Source organism: Coturnix japonica, chromosome 7, assembly GCF_054131305.1.
Source record: "Coturnix japonica strain WE chromosome 7, WE-NBRP24, whole genome shotgun sequence".
NCBI lineage: Eukaryota > Metazoa > Chordata > Aves > Galliformes > Phasianidae > Coturnix > Coturnix japonica.
The window spans coordinates 31,967,181-31,985,695 of record NC_140669.1 but is presented as its reverse complement, the minus strand read 5'-3'; the positions used below and the strand labels follow the sequence as shown (position 1 = coordinate 31,985,695).

The 18,515-nt window shown below is 42.5% G+C and overlaps 1 protein-coding gene across 27 annotated transcripts in view; it reads left to right on the top strand.

Annotated features, from left to right (window-relative positions):
* Positions 1-18,515, top strand: part of AGAP1 (ArfGAP with GTPase domain, ankyrin repeat and PH domain 1) — a 254,020-nt gene that overhangs the window by 109,596 nt on the left and 125,909 nt on the right. For 19 of the 27 annotated variants that reach the window (XM_015867761.3, XM_015867762.3, XM_015867760.3 and 16 more), the window contains 2 exons: positions 2,147-2,302; positions 6,834-6,926. In XM_015867761.3, the coding sequence (XP_015723247.1) occupies positions 2,147-2,302; positions 6,834-6,926 (249 nt within the window). The remainder of the gene's footprint in view (positions 1-2,146; positions 2,303-6,833; positions 6,927-18,515) is intronic. The other 8 variants (XM_085552896.1, XM_085552894.1, XM_085552892.1 and 5 more) reach the window with 1 other exon arrangement.

The following is an 18,515-nucleotide window of genomic DNA, read 5'->3' as shown; positions in this document are numbered from 1 at the left end:
GCTGTTTTCAGATGTTCTCCTCGTAACCCTTCCTTTGTCTGCCACAGCCCTTCCTGTGCTTCTCTGGAGGAGTAATCTCTGATTTTCACAGACTTGTTGTGTGTTTTCCTGCAGGTTACTTACTGTCCTGTCCGTTCGACTCTTTCCTTACTATCTCAGCAAGATACCTTAGAGAAAGGGTAGTGAATGTGGCCATTGAGGCCATTTCTTCACAGGTAGATCTTCTCATTGTTCATTATCTCTTGCTGTTAGGACACTAGAAATGATAATTCCGGCTCCTTACTCTTGTATCAACTCTGTTTCGGTCACTTGGGCTGCTTCCAAATTCTGCTTGCTGCTTTCTCTCTGTACCCCACAAACATTGTAGGAAAACCTCAGACAGGTCCTCTGTTAGTTCTAGTACCCTTACCTCCGGCTTCCTGGCAGCAGCTCTTCTCTAGCTCAGAAGGAAGGGCACATGACATTTCATATCCTTTTCTACATGGGAAAATGGGACAATTTTCTCCATCAGAAAGTTTGTTTCATGAGTTGTGATTCTTATCCTGCAACACAGATTATGAGGACCATATGCATGTATTGACTTTTGGAAGTGATACCCCTGGATTTGTGGCTGTGTTGATTGACCCTTTAGTGCAAGCATTGAGCATCCAGACTCATCCCTCTTTGTTTTTACCTTTCCCTTCTTGAATTGTAAAAGAAAAGAAAGGAATTAAACACCAAAGAAAGCCCTGAAATTGCTAAAAGAAATGCTAAGTGGATGATGCAAGGAAGAATTGTTTCCTGCTTCGTTCTCTTCCCTTCCCTTCCCCTTGAGGTCCTGATCCTTGCGTGGACCTCTGAGTGTTGTGTAATGGAAGTGCTGCCCTATTGCTATGCCACCCAAGCAGGGTATGGCAGCTCCATGTGTCACTAGCGAAGGGCAGCACTGAAAGGGAAACACTGGACTGCCTTTTTTTCCTGTGAGGAAATTTTATCTGGTAAATTCCTAGCTGCAGCAGTAAAAATGAATTGCCTCATGTTAAGTGCCATGGGAGAATCTTTATCCTTAAAGCACCCCATGTTTTACCTTCCCTCCTTGCTTCTTATAGGTCACTCAGTTGCTTCAAAGGTATCTTTTCACCTTCTCATGAGCATCACAGATCATTTCCCCGCCCATAAGTTACCTTGGAGTTGCTGGCCAGTACTTCAGCTTCTCTTCCACTGTGCTTTTCTCCAAAGGCCCATGGATTTGTCCATCTTTGCCTTGCCTCCGTCCCCACTCACCATACATAGCCTGCATGTCCCCAAAGGATGCATGTGTACCTAACGGAAATATTATTATTATCTCTGCATCCTTCTTAACGATGTTTTAAGTACTCGTTTGTTATGTCTAATAAAAAAATCAAAAATTAATCACATTTTGGTTCCTTTCCAGTCCGTTTTCCTTGCCTTTCTGCTATTAGTCGCTTGTGGCATCAGTTCATTAATTGTTCTTTAGGCTTACTGAGTGACTACTTAATTTCTTAGGAGACTATGATGTAACTTTACGTTTGGGCCGCTTTGATTAAATTGGAATGCCTTCTAAGCTCTGTATCCCTGTGCCAATGGTTTTCATGGCTTCAGCAAATGCCTTAAGAGCTACCTATTACTACAGGAACCATTTTACAGCATTGGTGGGGTTGTTTTTTCAGGTCCTTGATTAGCTCTCAGCGGACTGATGGTTCCAGACCAGGATTAAGTCCAGCTATGCAGTTCTGTTACACTAGATGTTTTTCTCTAGGTTTTGAGGCAGAATTTGGCTTACCAGTTTTGAAGTAGAAAAGTAAAACGTACAGCCTTTCCCCCAGTGTTTTGCTTACTCTTACACTAACACAACAAAAGAAACTGTTTATATCCATCTAGGGGTATATATTGTGTAGAATGACAATGTGCCTGCTGCATCAACGGGAATATTTAGATTGCTTTTTAAAATGAAGGCTTGGAAAAAAGTATTTAAAGCTTTGCCGTGGAAATGCATGGAAGAGTGGCACTAGGGCAGGCATGCTGTGTTGTGTTCCTGAGCTTAGGCTGCTATTCTCAGGTACCAGGACTAAATAAGATGCAGCTGTGGATTACAATTTCTTGAAAGCAGTGTACCGCTGTTTAAAACTGACTTTAATCCTTGCAGACCAGTAATGGAGGAGGGAGTTTAAGTGATTATTCCTCCTCTGTCCCATCAACTCCAAGCACCAGCCAGAAGGAGCTACGGATTGATGTCCCTCCCACTGCCAACACACCAACTCCTGTCCGTAAACAGTCCAAGCGCCGATCCAACCTCTTCACGGTGAGTGAGCCAAGGAAGAGACTGTTGCTGTGTTTCTAGTCGTGCTCTGTGACCATGGCCTGAACTTCAACCTGGTTGAGTTGAGCTGGTCTAATCCAGACAGGAGTGGTGAGATGGATCTGTAGCCTTGAAAACGAAAGCACTTTAGAATGACAATGGGGCTGTTCTCTGTGAGGATGTAAAACAGTGAAGTCACCATGCTGGGAATTCCAGGGGATGAATTCTGGAGCCTTTGTGTGACTTTGATTCTAAGGTCTGCCCAGGTTCCCACCTTCAGCCGCCACAGGCAAAGCTGGGCCTCTGCTCCTAAACCCTGTCCTTGTTTGAATGATTCTGCTGACTCGAGGCTTCCTGGTGAGATATCCAGTGTTTGTAAAGAGCTCTCGGTGTTTGCCATGGGAATTCTGTGGGCTACTGGAGAGTGGCTGCCCTGTGATCCTTTTGTTGCTGCTGCTCAATTTGCTTTGCTAGAGTTAAGAGGCATGATAGAGATGAAAATGGCATTTTATTTTCATCTTTCCTTAAATTTCTGGGTTTTGCTTCATTGAGAGGCAAAAATCCAAACCAAAAAGAAACACTACACCAAACTGTTCAGCTGGTCCACTGTGATGGATGTTTGCTATGCACAAGTACTTTGGGGAACAAGAATGAGGCTTTGAGTGATGGTTTCCTTGTTCTAGCAGTCTTGCTGAAGGCTTTGGGGTTGCACTGTGTGTGTAACTGTGATTTTAGAATCAGCTTTATGACACTTCAAACTGTGCTTTCTAACAAACACTCGTGTGCCAGCTCTTTGGTGACTGCAGCTATGCAGGAGTTGCATTCGGCGAGCCACGTTTTATCATAACAAGTGTTTGTATTTTGTATTCCAAAGGTGATGTCTCATTTACTTCCCAGCAACGGTCACCTCCCCACTCGTATCCAGAGAAGCACAGAGAGAAATGTTGGAAACTTTGTGATCTAAACAAGGTCTGACCCATCAGCCCTTAGCAAGTAAAAAGTTCTTATCCTAGTTTTGGAGCGCTGAGGGTCAACAGCACAGTCTAACAGGTCACATTTAATGTGCCCATCTTGTGTGCCTTCCCCTGCCGCTCACAGGGCTGGTGCTGAGCAGCACTCGTGAGTTATTAACTCCACTAGATGTCAGTGTCATCCTAGAAACTGAGAGCGCAGCCATAAATCTGGGAGCCCAGCGGAGACCACCAGAGCTGTGTCGGAGCTTGTGCCGACCATTTCCTGCGTCAAGTGTGCATCACGCGCCGAGAGGGCTGTTCAGATGCTGTTGACATTTGGAAAACTGTGGGTGATTTACGCTGGAGTAGGTGTAAATTTGAGGAAGTGAATAAAGAGAAACATACGCATCTGCAGTCGAGGAAGAGGTCTGAGAGGAATATGAAATCAGCTGCATGTGTTACAAACAGATTGAACAGACAGGTTTGCAGTAACTAATGGCACAGGGAGAGCTGTCTTGCCTAGCACCAGAGGATGTTAATAGTTGTCTTAATGTCAAATAACTTGGGAAAAATTGGGAAGAATCAAGTGCTGTGGGAAAACAATAATGTCCTTTATGACTGTATTGAATACGGTGTAATCCCTGTCCTGGAGTTTGCTGACCCTGGTCTCATGCCATGTCAGCCAAGCTGTAATCTGGAATTACCAGACTGAGCCAATAGATGAGACATCTATAAGTAAATGGATGACCTGTCTGCTAAGAGCAAAATGTGAGCTTGAGTGTGTCAGTCAGCTGTGTTTAGTTTGCTGTGCTTGTTTCCTAGGCTGTTACTTGCATAGATTACTATCATTTGCATCTGTGTAACTGCAAACTGACCCTTGTTATGTAGTGTAGGTAATGTGTTAAGTTTCCTATATGAAATCCTTTTAGCATTGGAAGGAAATTGGTTTAAGCAGAAAGATGTGGTTTTTTTTAGGGATCTCATTCAACTTAAGGTTTGGAATAGGACCGAGCATTTAAAACATGTTCTTGTTGAAGCACATTAGAGGTGGTATCTGACCATTACGTCTTTGTTGGGTATTAGTATTTTCTGTCAAGCTGTCATTGCAATAGGAGACTACCTACTTAGGCTTTAAAATAAAGCAGAAGGGTAAGCATCTTTTGTTTTTTCACAGTACAGATAGGGATGTTTAAATCATTGTGCAGCACAGGTGAGGATTTACACTCCAGCAAAGCACTGGCTGTTACTTCTTGTTGGATTTCATACAGGCTGAATGAACTTCAGGTACAGCAAGAGGCAGCTCTGTTCACATGTTGGTATTACCTGTCTCATGTGATTGCAGATTTGCAGTCAGGACCTTTTAAGAAGTTAAATAAACCTCTCTAGTTTGCTGTATTAGAGATCAGTGCTGGTACTTTGGGCTGTGGGTGCAGGATTCTGGTTGTGCCCAAGCTCAGCTGCCGTATTTCCCTGGCTTGAAAGCAATCTCATTTGTAGGCTCTGATTTAGGGAAGGTTTCGTGTTGACGTAAGGCTGTGTGTGACTTCTGGTGCAAAGGGAAAATAAGTCAAATGGCATTTGGGCAGGTCTTTTGTTTTTAATTGTTTGGGACTTTCTGTGGTTTTAAATAGCATTGCTGAATGTGTTAACGGGACATACAAGAAAATCCTAGCTAGTGCTGATCCAGTGTGGTTTAGTGTCTGGCTTTTTTAATAAAATGAAATGGATGTATTTTAAGTGCGGAGGCATGGAAGAGTAGGGTACCTCTCTATTTGACTACATGATATAAACAGTGGAGCCTGATACAGCTCTCCCCTTGAAAATTGCATGTGCTGTTGATACCAGCAGCCAGGAAGGATTTGACTCACGTCCATCCCCAGCTTTCTATACTTTAAGCACTCGACAGTGTTTTGCTTTGAAGCATTTCCCTGCTACGTTCAGCGTTCTTTTCTGCTGCAGTTACTTTAATGGAAGAGAAGATGTGATGATTCAAGAATAAATAAATTAGCGCACAGTACCCAGATTGCTTTTCAGAGACGGGATCCTTTCTTTTAAAATGAGACAAAAAGAAACATTCAAGTTGACAACTTCCCTCCCAAGGATTTGGCTGCCTTCATTGAGTTCCTTTAAAATGTCACTTAGGGCCGCTTGGCGCTATTGAAGTATTGTTTTGTGTTTTATTATTGGGAAGTGGCACTTTCAGATTCAGAAATCTGTCTTGAAGGAAGAGGAACAATAGTGATCTTCAACGTTGGATTTCATCCCTCCCACTTGTTTTGCTTTCTTTCATTTATTCTTTGTTTAATTCCCTGCCATGTCATTCCATCACCCCTAACCATAGTAACTAGTGATAGGAGCCTGCTCCCGGCAGAGCCGGCAAAAGCACAGCCTCCCCGCTGGGTAAATGTGGTGCTTAGGATGCTGTTACTTGAAGTCTTCCTCTGTGGGCTTTTTCCCTCCCCTTCTCCCCATCCCCTCGCCCCTTAAAGCAACCGCTCGGGGCATTTTCTTCCTTCCATCCCTCCACCTGCTCAATGGGGGAGTGCAGAAAGCAGGTATTAACTGCCCGCCATCCCAATGGCGCTCCCGACCTCATTTGCCTTTAAGACATTCCTTTATGCCCCAAATCAAACCCGGTGTCTCGTATTGCACTGGTTTTCATCAGCTTTCCATGGTGCCACTGGACACCGCAGGCGCGTTCATTCCATACATCATCTGTGATATGAAAAGCACATGAAAATGTTTCCCCATTTTCAATATCGTGTGAGTAATGTTCCTATTGAAAAGTAATGGAGTGAAGTTGTCGCTTGTCAGATCAGTTATTAAGGAGGATGACTTTCAGCTCTTCCATTTTTATTTTATTTTTCCTTTTTTTAAAATAAATCTGTCAAAATGAATCTACTTGTGTGTTCTTTCACAGAGAATCTGAATGAGTTCTTCTGATTCCTTTAGTCACGAAGGAAGCTCTGTGAGCTTTCTCCATAGGGCAGTTCTCTTTAGAGAAAGCCTGGTCAACTTTTAAACATTGAATTAATTTTTCTCCTGTTGATGTTTCTTTTCTCTGCTTGGAAAAATGTTTTTCAACCTCATTCGGTGCCTGTTCTTTCAATTCCAGCTTTCTCAGTATGGTAAAGAGCTGTAAATTGGAATGAGCAAAGAACAAAGTTAAACGAATACGGTCAGAGACAGTGCCATAAAATCACGGTTTCAGATAGCTGTTGACCTTTCTGAAACCATACAGATATTAATTACATTACCTATATATATTTTATCTACGTGTATCAGATTTTCTCAATGAGAAGCCGCAGCCTTCTTCAAGTAGTGAACTTGAGCAGCGTGGCTGGCTCTTTAGGCAGAGAGGCCGGAACTCTTTGAAACCCAAATCCCATTTCAAACAGGTGGAGAGCTGAAAATTGGAACTGGTAATTAGGTATTCAAATTCATTTAAATTTAAGGGACCGTCGTGTACTCGCGTAGATGTTTCCCCACTCTTGTTTTCAGTACCATTTGTGTGTTGAAACACTTCTTTCAGTTGCTTAAAAAAATAACAACCAACGCCAACCTTCTTTTTTGCTCCACAGTCTCGGAAGGGGAGCGACCCAGACAAAGAGAAGAAGGTCCTGGAGAGCAGAACGGACAGCATCGGGAGTGGCCGCGCAATCCCAATTAAGCAGGTACGTAAAGAGCTTTGCTGCTCGCCATGCTTGGAGACGCACCTCGGGTCTGCAGCGCTGCGAGGCCGGCCCAGCGCCAAGGTTTGTTTGATGTGCTCCAGTGATGAATGTGGAAGTCACTCACTTGACATCAATTAGGAGAGGTTCCTATGTGTATTAAAATAGGATCATTAGAATAAGAAGAGGGAAAATGTGACAACAGGCCTAATGAAGTGCAGTCTGCCGGCCTGCATATGGAGCGCGTTTCTCGGCTGCGCTGGCTTCAAAGGCTGCCTTTGTAGAGCCGGCTTTGATTGGGCCGTGCACTGCCCATTTGACAGGGGGAAATCAGCGCGCTGCACAAGAGCCCCTTGTGATGGCAGGAATAGCCTGATGTGGCCCTAATTTGCTATCGCAGACGGACATCTGAACACAGTTTCAGGCTGGTTTGTAACAACAAGGCAATTAGTTGTGATAATCATAGCCGGTGTGTCAGCTGTGCACTCTTGTTTGTAATTTGCTAATGAAGGAATTGTAACTTTGATTAGGTTCAGTTTCATTTAGACCTTATTATATAAGAGAACATTTACAGCTGTAATGTGTGGCCTTAATTAAACTTCCTCATTACACAACAGGACTTGAATTCACGGATTTGTTTTGGTCTGTTTTACTAGCCTAGATGCACTTTCATTAGCCCGGAAACCGAATGCTAAATTGTAGCTCTGAACGCACTCTGAAAGGCAAAAGCAATACTGGAATCAAATGCAAAGTGTTTGGGTAAATGAGATCATTTACTTTTCCAAATTAAATTAGGCTGAATTCATGCAGTTAAGAGCACTGCGCTAAGCAATTGCATGGGATGCTTTACGAATGGTTTCTGCACTAGTGTTTGCAAGTATTTGCTTCCATGCGAGTTACCGTGTTGCAGGCAGCACCAGCGCCGAGTGAAGCAGCTTATTTTCTTCCCACACAGTTCTTTCCCAGTTTCCTTTGGCTGCTTTGCTGCTTTCCAGACGATCCCTTCCCTCTTCCTTGTGTGTTTCCAAGCCTTACCTCTGCTCCTGGCTCATTTTGTCGAGAAGCCCCCTGTCTCCTGTTTGGTGCTGCTATGTTGGAGGTTCTTTGTATATTGTTTTATGTTGGGGGGGGGGGAGGAAGGAAGGAGATGGCTTTGTGCTTTTGCTTGTAGCGATTTCTTTTCTCAAAGCAGTTGGACTTGTTGGGGCCATCACAGAAGCCTACTCACATCTGTGGATCTTTAGGAGACAAATTTTAATCAAACACAGCAGCGTGACACCAGATAAGCTCCATGTTTGGCTCAATGCTCAGAGGAGGAGATTGCAGGCACGTGAAACAAGCCACAGGTTTTTTTCTCTACAGCTTTTGTGTGCTGTGAGATGGGTTAGACCGACTGGATTCTTTTGGGGTGATGCTATTTAAACAAAACAGACTGTGAGTGAGGCTGAGAAGAACATTCCATTGGGAAACATATTTTTCCCAGTCCTTGTTTAAAGTGTACATACTCTTCTAAAACGGCACTGCATGAAATTAATCTGTGTACAAAAGACACGTTTAGGACAGGTGATCACATTTTAAGTGTGATCACACTGCTGCACAGTTAAGATATCCTCTACAGTCACCATCAGACGGGGCTCTGAAATGAGGCACTGGGGAAGCTTTCTCCTATTCACTGTTCAGATAGCTCTGGTGGTGATGAGTTGCATTACTGTTACTGTTGTGTTCTACAGGTGTGAGACACTTGGAGATCTGAGGAAGTAGAAATTCCTGCTAGAAAAAATGATCTCTGTTGCATTTAGTGCATTGACTGTGAATAAGACAGAGAGGGATATGAAAAAGAGCTTTTGGACCTAAAAACTTCAGTAATATGTCATGCTACTGTGCTGCTTTTCAATGAGAAACCCCTTCCATCAGGATGCTTCAGTGACAAATGGTCAGTAATAGAAAGAGAAACCTCCTTTCACCAAGCTGAATGCAGATTGTAGTATTCACAAAGTTGCTGTGGAAAAGCTTTCTTGTTATATTCTTAAAAGACTCTTTTTAATCTTAGTCCCCGTGTTTTCCAGTCTTTCCTCCTATTAGCCCCAAAGTCTCGTTGCCGCAGCATCCCGTGCTGCAATTATGAGTCACCTCCAGTTACATTAAACGTCCCACGACTTGTTGAAGCTGCTCTTGAGCAAGGTGCCTTTGCCAGCTTCATGCACATACCCTCATCTTCCAAGGGAGGCCATGGGCAGACCTTTTGAATCCCACTGTCAGTACTTCATTTTTCCCCTTTGGAGGTGCTTTGGGTATGTGTTTGGCAGTGATACTTAAGAGCTGCTGACCGTGTTCCTCTGATGTAGGGAGTGAGTCTGAATTTGCAGATTGGTGCTTCTCTTCTGTTGATTGAGCTTGTTAGCACATTTAAACAATTTGTAAAAAGCCATAGGAAGGTTCATGTTGAAATTCAGATGCAGAGTGTTTCGTGTTCCCTGGTACATGGAAAAAAAGGGGTTATACAAGATAGTCTAATAGAGAAGTCTTGCTAATGAGACAGTGAACTCAGAGGCTTAGTGATCTGATAGATTTTGTGCTGCCTCACTGTAGGTTCTTCTTATCTACCCAGGGTGCCCCAAAAATCAGAAAGTGTCTCCCAACTTGAAGGAAAGTTAATTGGAGATTGGAAACGTTCTCTTTTGTCCGAATGTGAGTGGTAACTTTGGCCAGGCTACTCTAAGGTGAATTAAATGTAGGAAGGTCAGTTTAAGGGAGAACCAAAAGAAAGCTGCTCAAAAAGGAGAAGTTGGGTTTTGCTTACTTGGCAGCATCGATGTACCATGCAGTCCGTGCTTCCAGCATCCTTGTTGGAGGATGTTGGGTGTGCCATAACTTCCCAAATAGAATGCTGAGGTTGTGTTTAACACCTTTTGTGTCTCAGAGAACATGAGGCTGAATGCTTTCCTCGGTATAGAATATCCTCTGCTCAAAACCATTTAGGCTGAAAATGAAGGCTTGTATTTGGTAGCCTGACTGAATGTTCTGAAGCTCGTGGTAGGCTCTGTTTTATAGTATCACCCTTCCCAGCCTGTTGGGGTTTCTGCAGCATTTGGGGAAGATTACTTTGTTTTCTGCAGTCTTGCAGTAAGAGCAGACTCAAATGAAGGGAAAAAAAATGACAACAAGAGAAATAAAAGCAAGAAGCTCAGCTCAGCGGTGAGTGGGCTTGTCATGTATTAATTTTTCATTGCTGTGGAGAATTGTACATACATAATCACTTGATTGCAGTGGGAGTTAGCGAGCTCCTATGGTGTCATTTGCATAAATCTTGTTAAGTCAATGGCAGTTAATGAAGTACAAATGAGCCTGGAGAAGGTGACATGCAAATCGTGGGTGGCAGATGGGAGGTCTGTTTTTGGGATGGCAGCTGTGTGCTTTTTCCTTTTTTTTTTTCCCCTCTCCTCTTCCCCCCCCTCCCTCCACAGACTGGAGTGTAAATAAATACGCAAGAGCTTGCCTTGACTTTCTGCTATGAGATTCTCAGCTCTGGCATTTGCACTTATTGCAGGTGCCCGTGTTGTTATATAGCTGAACTCTATAACCTTGGCTGCTCTTTTACCAAAAGCCATCTCACCGAGGCTTTGATGGGGGTTTGCCTTTTGACAGCTTACCCAAGCCCTGCTCACGCTGAACCGCTCTGTGCTTCCTGTGCCCCCAGATTCCAGCGCAGCTCCCGGGTGCATCATTTAGGGACAGCAAACGTGAAAGCCTGGCTTGAAAATAAACCTTCTCGTGTTTAATATTAGCTGATGGCATAGCGAAAAATTTGCCATCCATGACTTGCAAAGGTGAACTTCAAAACCCATTCCCTTCTCTGTTTGCAAATGGCCGTATTAATGGAGAAAGCTGAATAACTTATTCAGTCTTTACTTTTAGGTGATATTTCAGATGACCTTCTTTGCCCACTAGCGTGGCACATTTAAATACATTAAAGTAATCCCTGAATGAAATTAAGTATTTTGTCTTTTTCACTCCGAAATAAAAATGGCAAACGTTTTTAGGGCTCTGTCAGCAAATTGGGAGGGGGCGGGGGGGAGTTTTGCTTGTAGGAAGAAGACCTTTGGCTCTTGGCTGTATGAGCGGCTCTTCTGTCCTTAAGGTGAGCACAGAGAAAACCAGCATTTCTTATTATATAAAAGGTTTATGGTTGGACTAGATGATCTTCTAGGTCTTTTCCAACCTTGATAATTCTGTGATTCTGTGTTGTGGTAAACTTGGGAGAAACAATGTTAAAATGCTTTCAATGAATGTCAGAGTCTGTATGAAAAATGTCACCAGTTCCATAAGGTCTGCAGTATTGGAGGCAATGCTTTGTAGGTGTCTGCAGGGAAGATCTGCCAAGCACCCGTTGAGGGGTGGAGGTGTGGGCAGCTTCTTATCACCCTTCCTTAGTCATCTTCAGGCTTAGGCACTGCGTTTATGTAGTGTTTCTTATCACTGAATCTCCAGTTATCAGTTTGTAACCTTTTAGCTCAGATGGGTGGGACAAGCACCGTTGTTCCCTATCATTGTCATTACTTGGAGGGTGAGATTTTTGCCTAGATCTCTCACCTATCTACTGCTCTGCGCCCCTAACTTCATTTTCCTCTAAGCTTTAGCTCTAGGTGGGACATTTGTGTACAGTCAAGCATGCATGCTTTGTGTTCAGAGTAGCATCGCTGCACAGTCCTTCATTTTGGCAAGTCGGGTAGTGTCTTTGAAATAGGACTTGCAAAGTGACGGTGTGCCACATCCAGTCAGTCAAACTGATTTGCCTAAGCCTTCTCACTAGCTGAAGAGCTCCGCAATGCTGCAGGCAAATGTCAGACCTGAGAGCCACCATCCACATGAACAACAAATGCTTTTTGCAGCAGGTTTTGTAAATGTAAATGTTTACTTTGAGCCAATCAAAAGAGAGTACAAATAAGCAACCGTCTTAGCATCTTGTCCTGCTTAATTCATCTGACTTGACAGGGTGGAAGATGCTGGTGTAGTGAGAGCAGGGTGCTCCCCACTGCAGCACCTTGCACATTAACAGGCCTGGGCTGGTGCAGAGCACCACGGCTCACCCTACTGCTCTTCCAAGCTCTGTTCTGGAATAAGGATGGTTAATGCCTGTAGCAGCCAAACGCATTGGTGGCTCTGGAGGGTGGCTTTCCAGAACTCAGAAATGACAACGACTGACGTGGTGCTGGCAAATGGCAGACTTTCATTTATTTATATCTACCGTGAGGTGTAATTTACCCTGTCACACTTGTGTCTAATCACAGTAATCAGGATCCAGATACGCTTGTACAAACACAAGAGTACGGGCGTTAGCCAAATACTCTTAGTGCTGAAATCTTCTGTGTAATTCCTCTGCGATTGTTTATAATCAGAACGTACACATTTTTGCTGTGTTTTTAATGAGTTGATTACTAGTTAGAAGATGTTTTGTGCTCGCTGTGGTTCTGTAAATTGTTAACTGGTAGCTACCAGTATAATTAAATATTTCAGAACACTTGGCTCTGGTTGCATTGAACTGTGAAGAAATAATGTTATATAGCCAATCAAAAAGAGATACTTGTAAACTCATTTAAAGCGTCAGAGTGTGTTAGGACTATCACGGTGATGCTTATTGCAGGAGAAATTAAAGATACAGTTTTGTGCTAAGAGGCAATACAGAAATTAGTTCCTGAATTAGTTGTTAATTGATTTGGTAATTCCCTCGGGTCTGCATGCTCTTTTTTTTCCCCTTCTTTTTCATTGTTGCATTCAGTTAACAGTGACTATTCCCAATGCACTTGAAATATGTTTTCCAATTAGATCCAGTGTGCCCTTACGTCAGATGCACAGCTCCAGCTTTGAGTTCACCTGCTTGGAAGCAGCATTTCATTTGATTGTGAAAGCTTTTGCTGTTGTGCTGCTGGTGGTTTCCAGGTACTGTCCCAAGAAAAGCAGTCGTGCTGACTATTTGAAATGAAATGGCATCTAAAAGGACTGAATTTCTTCAGTGTTTCTTTTAATTGATTTGAATTATGAGGTTCTAAAATGCAAGTTTTCTGTCTCCCATCCTATAGGTTGCTCTTGTTATAGCTCTTACTCCCTGCAAAATTGTAGTGGTAGTCTCAAGCATGCAAAGACAAGGCGAGCAGCGTACAGTTGCTCTGCATATATAGTTAAAGTCATTATTCTATCAGTTTCCAATTAATGTTTGGTAGGGGTTGAGGTGATGTTTGAGAGTTATAGAGGCCTTACAGTAATATTATTTTCCTAAAATTGAATTCTATAGTGCTGTGCATATTGCTCTCATACCTCTAAGGATCTATAAATGAGACATTATTAATACAATTTTCAGAGAAATTATCTTCCTATCAATGTTTTAACTGCCTCTCACCCTAAGAAGCTACGACTCAAGTCAGTGGGAGCTTCTTGTGTTTTCCTGATGGTAACAGGCTGTGGTAGAGAGATACTGACTTGCTCATAACTTTTCCCAGCTTACAAATCTGTCTTTATGGTACATTACATTATAAACAGAATTACTCGATTTACGTAATAAAGAATTATGTTTAAATGCTTATTACTGTCCCTTATTGCAATGGACACAGTTTCAATGGTAATATTCCACTTGTGTGACCAAGCTTCCCAGAGTGAGCAGAAGTAAGGTGACAGAAAGAAGAAACAAACAACATAAGGAAGAAGTAGGACTGCAAGCCTGCAAAGGGAAAACCAAGCAGTCTCCCATGCAGGGCTTTGGGGAATTTAATCCTCTTGGTCTTCTTACCCTCTTCTGTGTGCACTGTATTGCAAAACCTGTGCACGTTGGAAGCAAGAGCAGAACGTGGTGGAGAGGTGTCAGAGTGCTTTGGAGGAGAGGAGGAGGGAATGATCGAAAGCAATGTAGGTATAAAAGAGAACATCAATAAAGAAAGCCATAATACGACTTTAAAAAATTTATTAGAATTTTCCAGTGCTGAAATGATGTAATATATCAAGGTGGCATCTCAATGTGACATGCAGAGATTGGCAGTGATGAGGTCACTGTGGTATCTTCACCATTGCCCTTAGGCTAAGAGTTAGGCCCTGGCCAGAAGCCTTGGGTGAGCTTGTTGTACATGGAGGCTGCTTTAAAAGTTTATCTCCATATTAAATCCATATCTCCATGCTCACAAGAGGCATTCTGTTTTATTTGAGCCATCTCTGTCTCTCCTTGATAATTAAAAAAAGAAACAAAAAAAGCAACCTACTGAAACTATGGACTGATCAGGTGGCTCATTGAGTGTGTCATTTTATAAATGGTGGGTGGAAGTAATTGACCTTACATTACTTTTCGTATATGAGATCTGCTGATGCCTTCATACTTGTGATCTCTAGTGAGTGATAATGGGGTGAAAGAACTGCAAATCCTTCTGGTCTGAGATGTGCTTTCAGAACTGCGCACTTTGTTGATTCTTCTTTCATGGAAGCTGGTTGGAGGTGTCATTGCCAAGCAACCATTCCTCTGGCCCAAATGCCCTTGTTTTGAGGAGCCGCTCTGTACTGGAGGTGAGTCTGTATGTGTCTATTCTAACTTTGGTGGCTGCAGCTCTTCCTCTTGAGGGCACGAGTGAGGAATTAGGAGGAAGAAGTGACATAACAAGATGAAGTAGAGCGCTTATGACAGTTACCAAGTGAGACTGCCTGACAGACTCGGGTTGACACGATGATTATTAATATGTTGTAAAGATGTTTTGGGGATTCCGCCATATTTGTATGGTTGCCAGCAAAATGTTGACAGTTGCATTGTGGTTAATAAATTCATTTAGATTTATAAGCATTGTTTACAGAACCTGTTCGCCTGCTGAAACTCTAACAGCATCTGTTCCTTCTTACTAATTAACTGCTAATTACGAATGAGCTTTGTGTGTTTGTCAGTATAACTGGCTCATGCATTTTGTAAGGAACATTAACAAATTGATTTACATAGTGGTAAAGCAATCAAAAGAGTAAACTGAACAGCACGCATTTAAAGCCCTTTAGCCTAATTTTTTTGAACAAGACAAACCTCGGGCATCCAAAATATGTTCATAATTCTTTCGCTACCCTTAAATTTGGGGGTAATTGCGTGTAAGTCTGAATCAGGGCTGTTGGTCCACCATCTCTCATTGGGTTTTCATTGAAAAAATAAAAGCACTGGCACTACTACTGGTGTTTCATGTTTGCAGGCCCGTGTTTATGCAGGAGCAGTGGCAAATTGCAAGTAATAGCGAGGTGGAGGAGGAGCATTGCTGGTGGTGGGGGCAGCGGAGTCTGTGCAATGCAGGTACTCAGTGCAGCTCGGTTGTGATCAGTCCTTGAGGTAGCAGCTATGGCGGTCACTGCCTTTTTGTTCATATGCTCTTCTCTCTAAGGCTACTTTTAGTCTTCAAAACCCTTCTGACTTCAGTAATTAGCAGCACATCTCAGCAGATGGCCCAGATGTTGGTGTTTAAGTATTTTGAATTTCAATGGACTGACTCTGTAGCACAACTCTTGAAAATAAAACCAAAATCACTAATTTATTTTGCTCCAGTTGGGATAAGAAGAGAGAAAAATCAGACAACCACACCTTCTGTTGGTCAGAATCCTTTACTTGATGATAACTTTGAGATGAATGAGGTCATCAGATGACATGGGGTTATTTCACGTACAGCAGTCCCGGAGTTGTAAAGCTTGAAATGAAGACTACAGGACTGAGTTTTCCTGAGTGGCGTAATATAAGTGTGAGAAATAGGGTGTTGTGCACGGAATAAAAGTTACCAGAAAAGCTTGATTGCTTTTTTTTTTTTTTTTAATAGAAATTGGGAATAAGTGGATGAAGCAAACGTGACAGATGCAAAATGTTTGGATTTTAGTAAAGCATTTTGAAAATGCCTTGCTGACTCTTAATTGAAAATTTATTCATGTTCATTTGGCTAAAAACTGTGATGTGGATTGAAAACGGTCTGCATGATCATAAACAAGTTAGAGCTGGAGCACACTTGCGGCTCGCTGGAAGCAGGACAGAGCTTGGTTCAGCACCAGGCCTGCTTCCGTGCAGTATCATCAGTGATAGGGTTGTGAGTGGAAGCTGACAAATAGCAACCGCAGTTGTAATCTATATTATAAACAATAGAGAGAGGCACATCGTGAAGGTTACAAGGTCCAGAGATGGTGACAAAATAGAACATGTTTGATGCAAACAGATGCAGATCTGTTAACAGAAGCGTAATAATCTTATTCTGTCCAAACTGGTTGCATGTCAGATTGTTCTTGTTTCCTCATCAGCCTGCTTGGAAAAGTCTATTTCCATCTTTCTTTAAACTCATGGTGAAATGAAAGGCAATATGGTAGAGTCGTCTATGCAGGGTGACAGGAAATGAACCGAAGCTGCTAACTTGAATTGAAACCCAGCTGCCCTCATTTTTGTTATTTCTACCCAATTTTGGAGTGTGTTCTGTATGAAGACACTTCTCGACCAATACTCAGTGACATGAAGCTGTCGAAGTGCCTGCAATAGGTACTTCCATTGCAGCTGTGTCTGCAGTACGACATCAATGGCTTCTCTTGCAAACATGAACTCTTGGGTTTTTGGTGTTGTACTTCAAACTAGACCCAGATGTGACACGTGTGTGGAAGTTCAGAGTGGTTTCAGGTTTGGGAATTGAGTGCAAGTGGAGGATGTGCCTTGAGAATAAAACAGATTGCATCGCAGGAGAAAAGGGATCTGACTCGAACATCAAGAATGACCAATTAAGAAACATACTCTAAGAAGCATTCAGCTGTGTTTTTATATTGAAGTCGATGATGAGACAAAGTGCTCAGGGCAGTGCTGGAGAGAATCCCATCTCTGTGTCTCTGCTTCCAGATTGGTCTGTCTGAAGGTCTTTGGCATTGCCCATTGCAGCACTAATCAGTATCTGTTAGCTCTGGCAATGCAGATTCTTGTATCACACAACTGCTTATAAGATGAGAGGGGAAATTACTTCTAATTGTGGAATTATGTAGGAATTTAGAGTGTTTGCCAGGAAAGGAACTGTTGCTGATCTACTGTGAGACATAAGTACCCAGCTATGGGATGATTATAAGGGGATTATTTCAGGCTTAGTTCTAAGTGAAAGCTACTGGACGTGGTGGGTTTTAAGACTGAAATTCTCTTTATAAAGGAATAGTAAGAAAAAACGTAATGACACGGATGTTCATGGGGGCAAAAAAAGAGAGTTGGGGAGAGCTATTGAGATGTGTAAACAGATTCTGTAAGTGCGATCACGGAGTTCATTTCTTTCCCTTCGCAGTGAACATGATTCTTTGTCACAGAAGAAAAATACCAGGACATACCATTTGCAGAATGGTTTATAGTACAGTATATCACCCTATTATGAGTGACAGTATTTAAATGGTTGGGTAGAGAGCTGGAGAACTGCAAATCAAGTCACTGGGTTAATGTCTAATGCTCTCTTCTCTCACGTGAATATTTCAGGAGGGAAAATTGAAGAAATCTTTGAGTGCGGGAGGTGTTGGAAGGAAAAATCAATTAAAAAGCAATGCAAGTAGTTGAATTGTTTAGAAATTCTGAAGGTGAGCTACAAAACAGAAGAGAGCAGGGGATGGTTAAGAAGCAGGTATCAGCACTTCCAGAATCAATTTTAAAGGCCGCTTCCAGTCCAAATTAAGAATTAAGAAAGAAGACAGTATATGGGTCAAGTGATGCTCTGTAAATTGTAGGCTAAGAGGAGAGAAGGGAGCTCTAAGCACACTGGGTGAGGAATAAATAAGTTACTGGGATGCAAGATGAGTGAGGCTAGAAATAAATGGTTGGTGTGTTTCCCCTATGATAAACACTCAGCTCCTGCTGTTAAAAATGAGAGTAACAAGTACAAAGTGCACTGTGTGGTTTAGGTCTGCTGATAAACATGAGTTTTCCAGATTTCCAGCACTGTGTCTAGCAGCTGAGCTGCACAAACCCTTCCTGATGCTGTAAGAGGGCACTGCATCCAGGCACTACTGACGTACTGAACCTTTTGAGGTCTGACTTGTTGGTTTTATTTAGGTTAATGGCATGGAAAGGAACTTCTTCACAGTGCTTTCTGAATCATCCTTTCATATGGTAAATGTTGCTCTCTGTTTGTAAGTGTAGGTGAGGAACCAAACGTGCATGATCACAGTTGTTGGTGCTTTCTTGAGTAATTCCTTATACAGATTAAGTGACAGTTCAGATTCAGTGATGTTTCTTATTGTCATTGCCATGTGGTGAAGAAATAGGTTTATTGAATCTTCGTGGAGCACAAAGGTGGTAAACTCTGCTTCTGCAGACAAAAGCATTGGGCTTAAGGGTGAGAGGGAGATAGGAGAGCATGCCAATATGATGGATAGCAGAAATAGAGAAGCAGAACTCACATGGAAAACAGTGCTGTGAGAATGCAGGTGAAAATGAAAAGGAAGCAAAATCTATAGTAAACAGGTAAGAGAAAGGAGGAGAAATATTGAACAAAGGCTATTGAACAAAGATAGGAAGCAAAAACAAAAAAAAAAAACAGGTGGTGTTCAATAACATCTGTGAATCTTGAGCATCTTTCAGAAAGTAGCACGCCAGTCCCT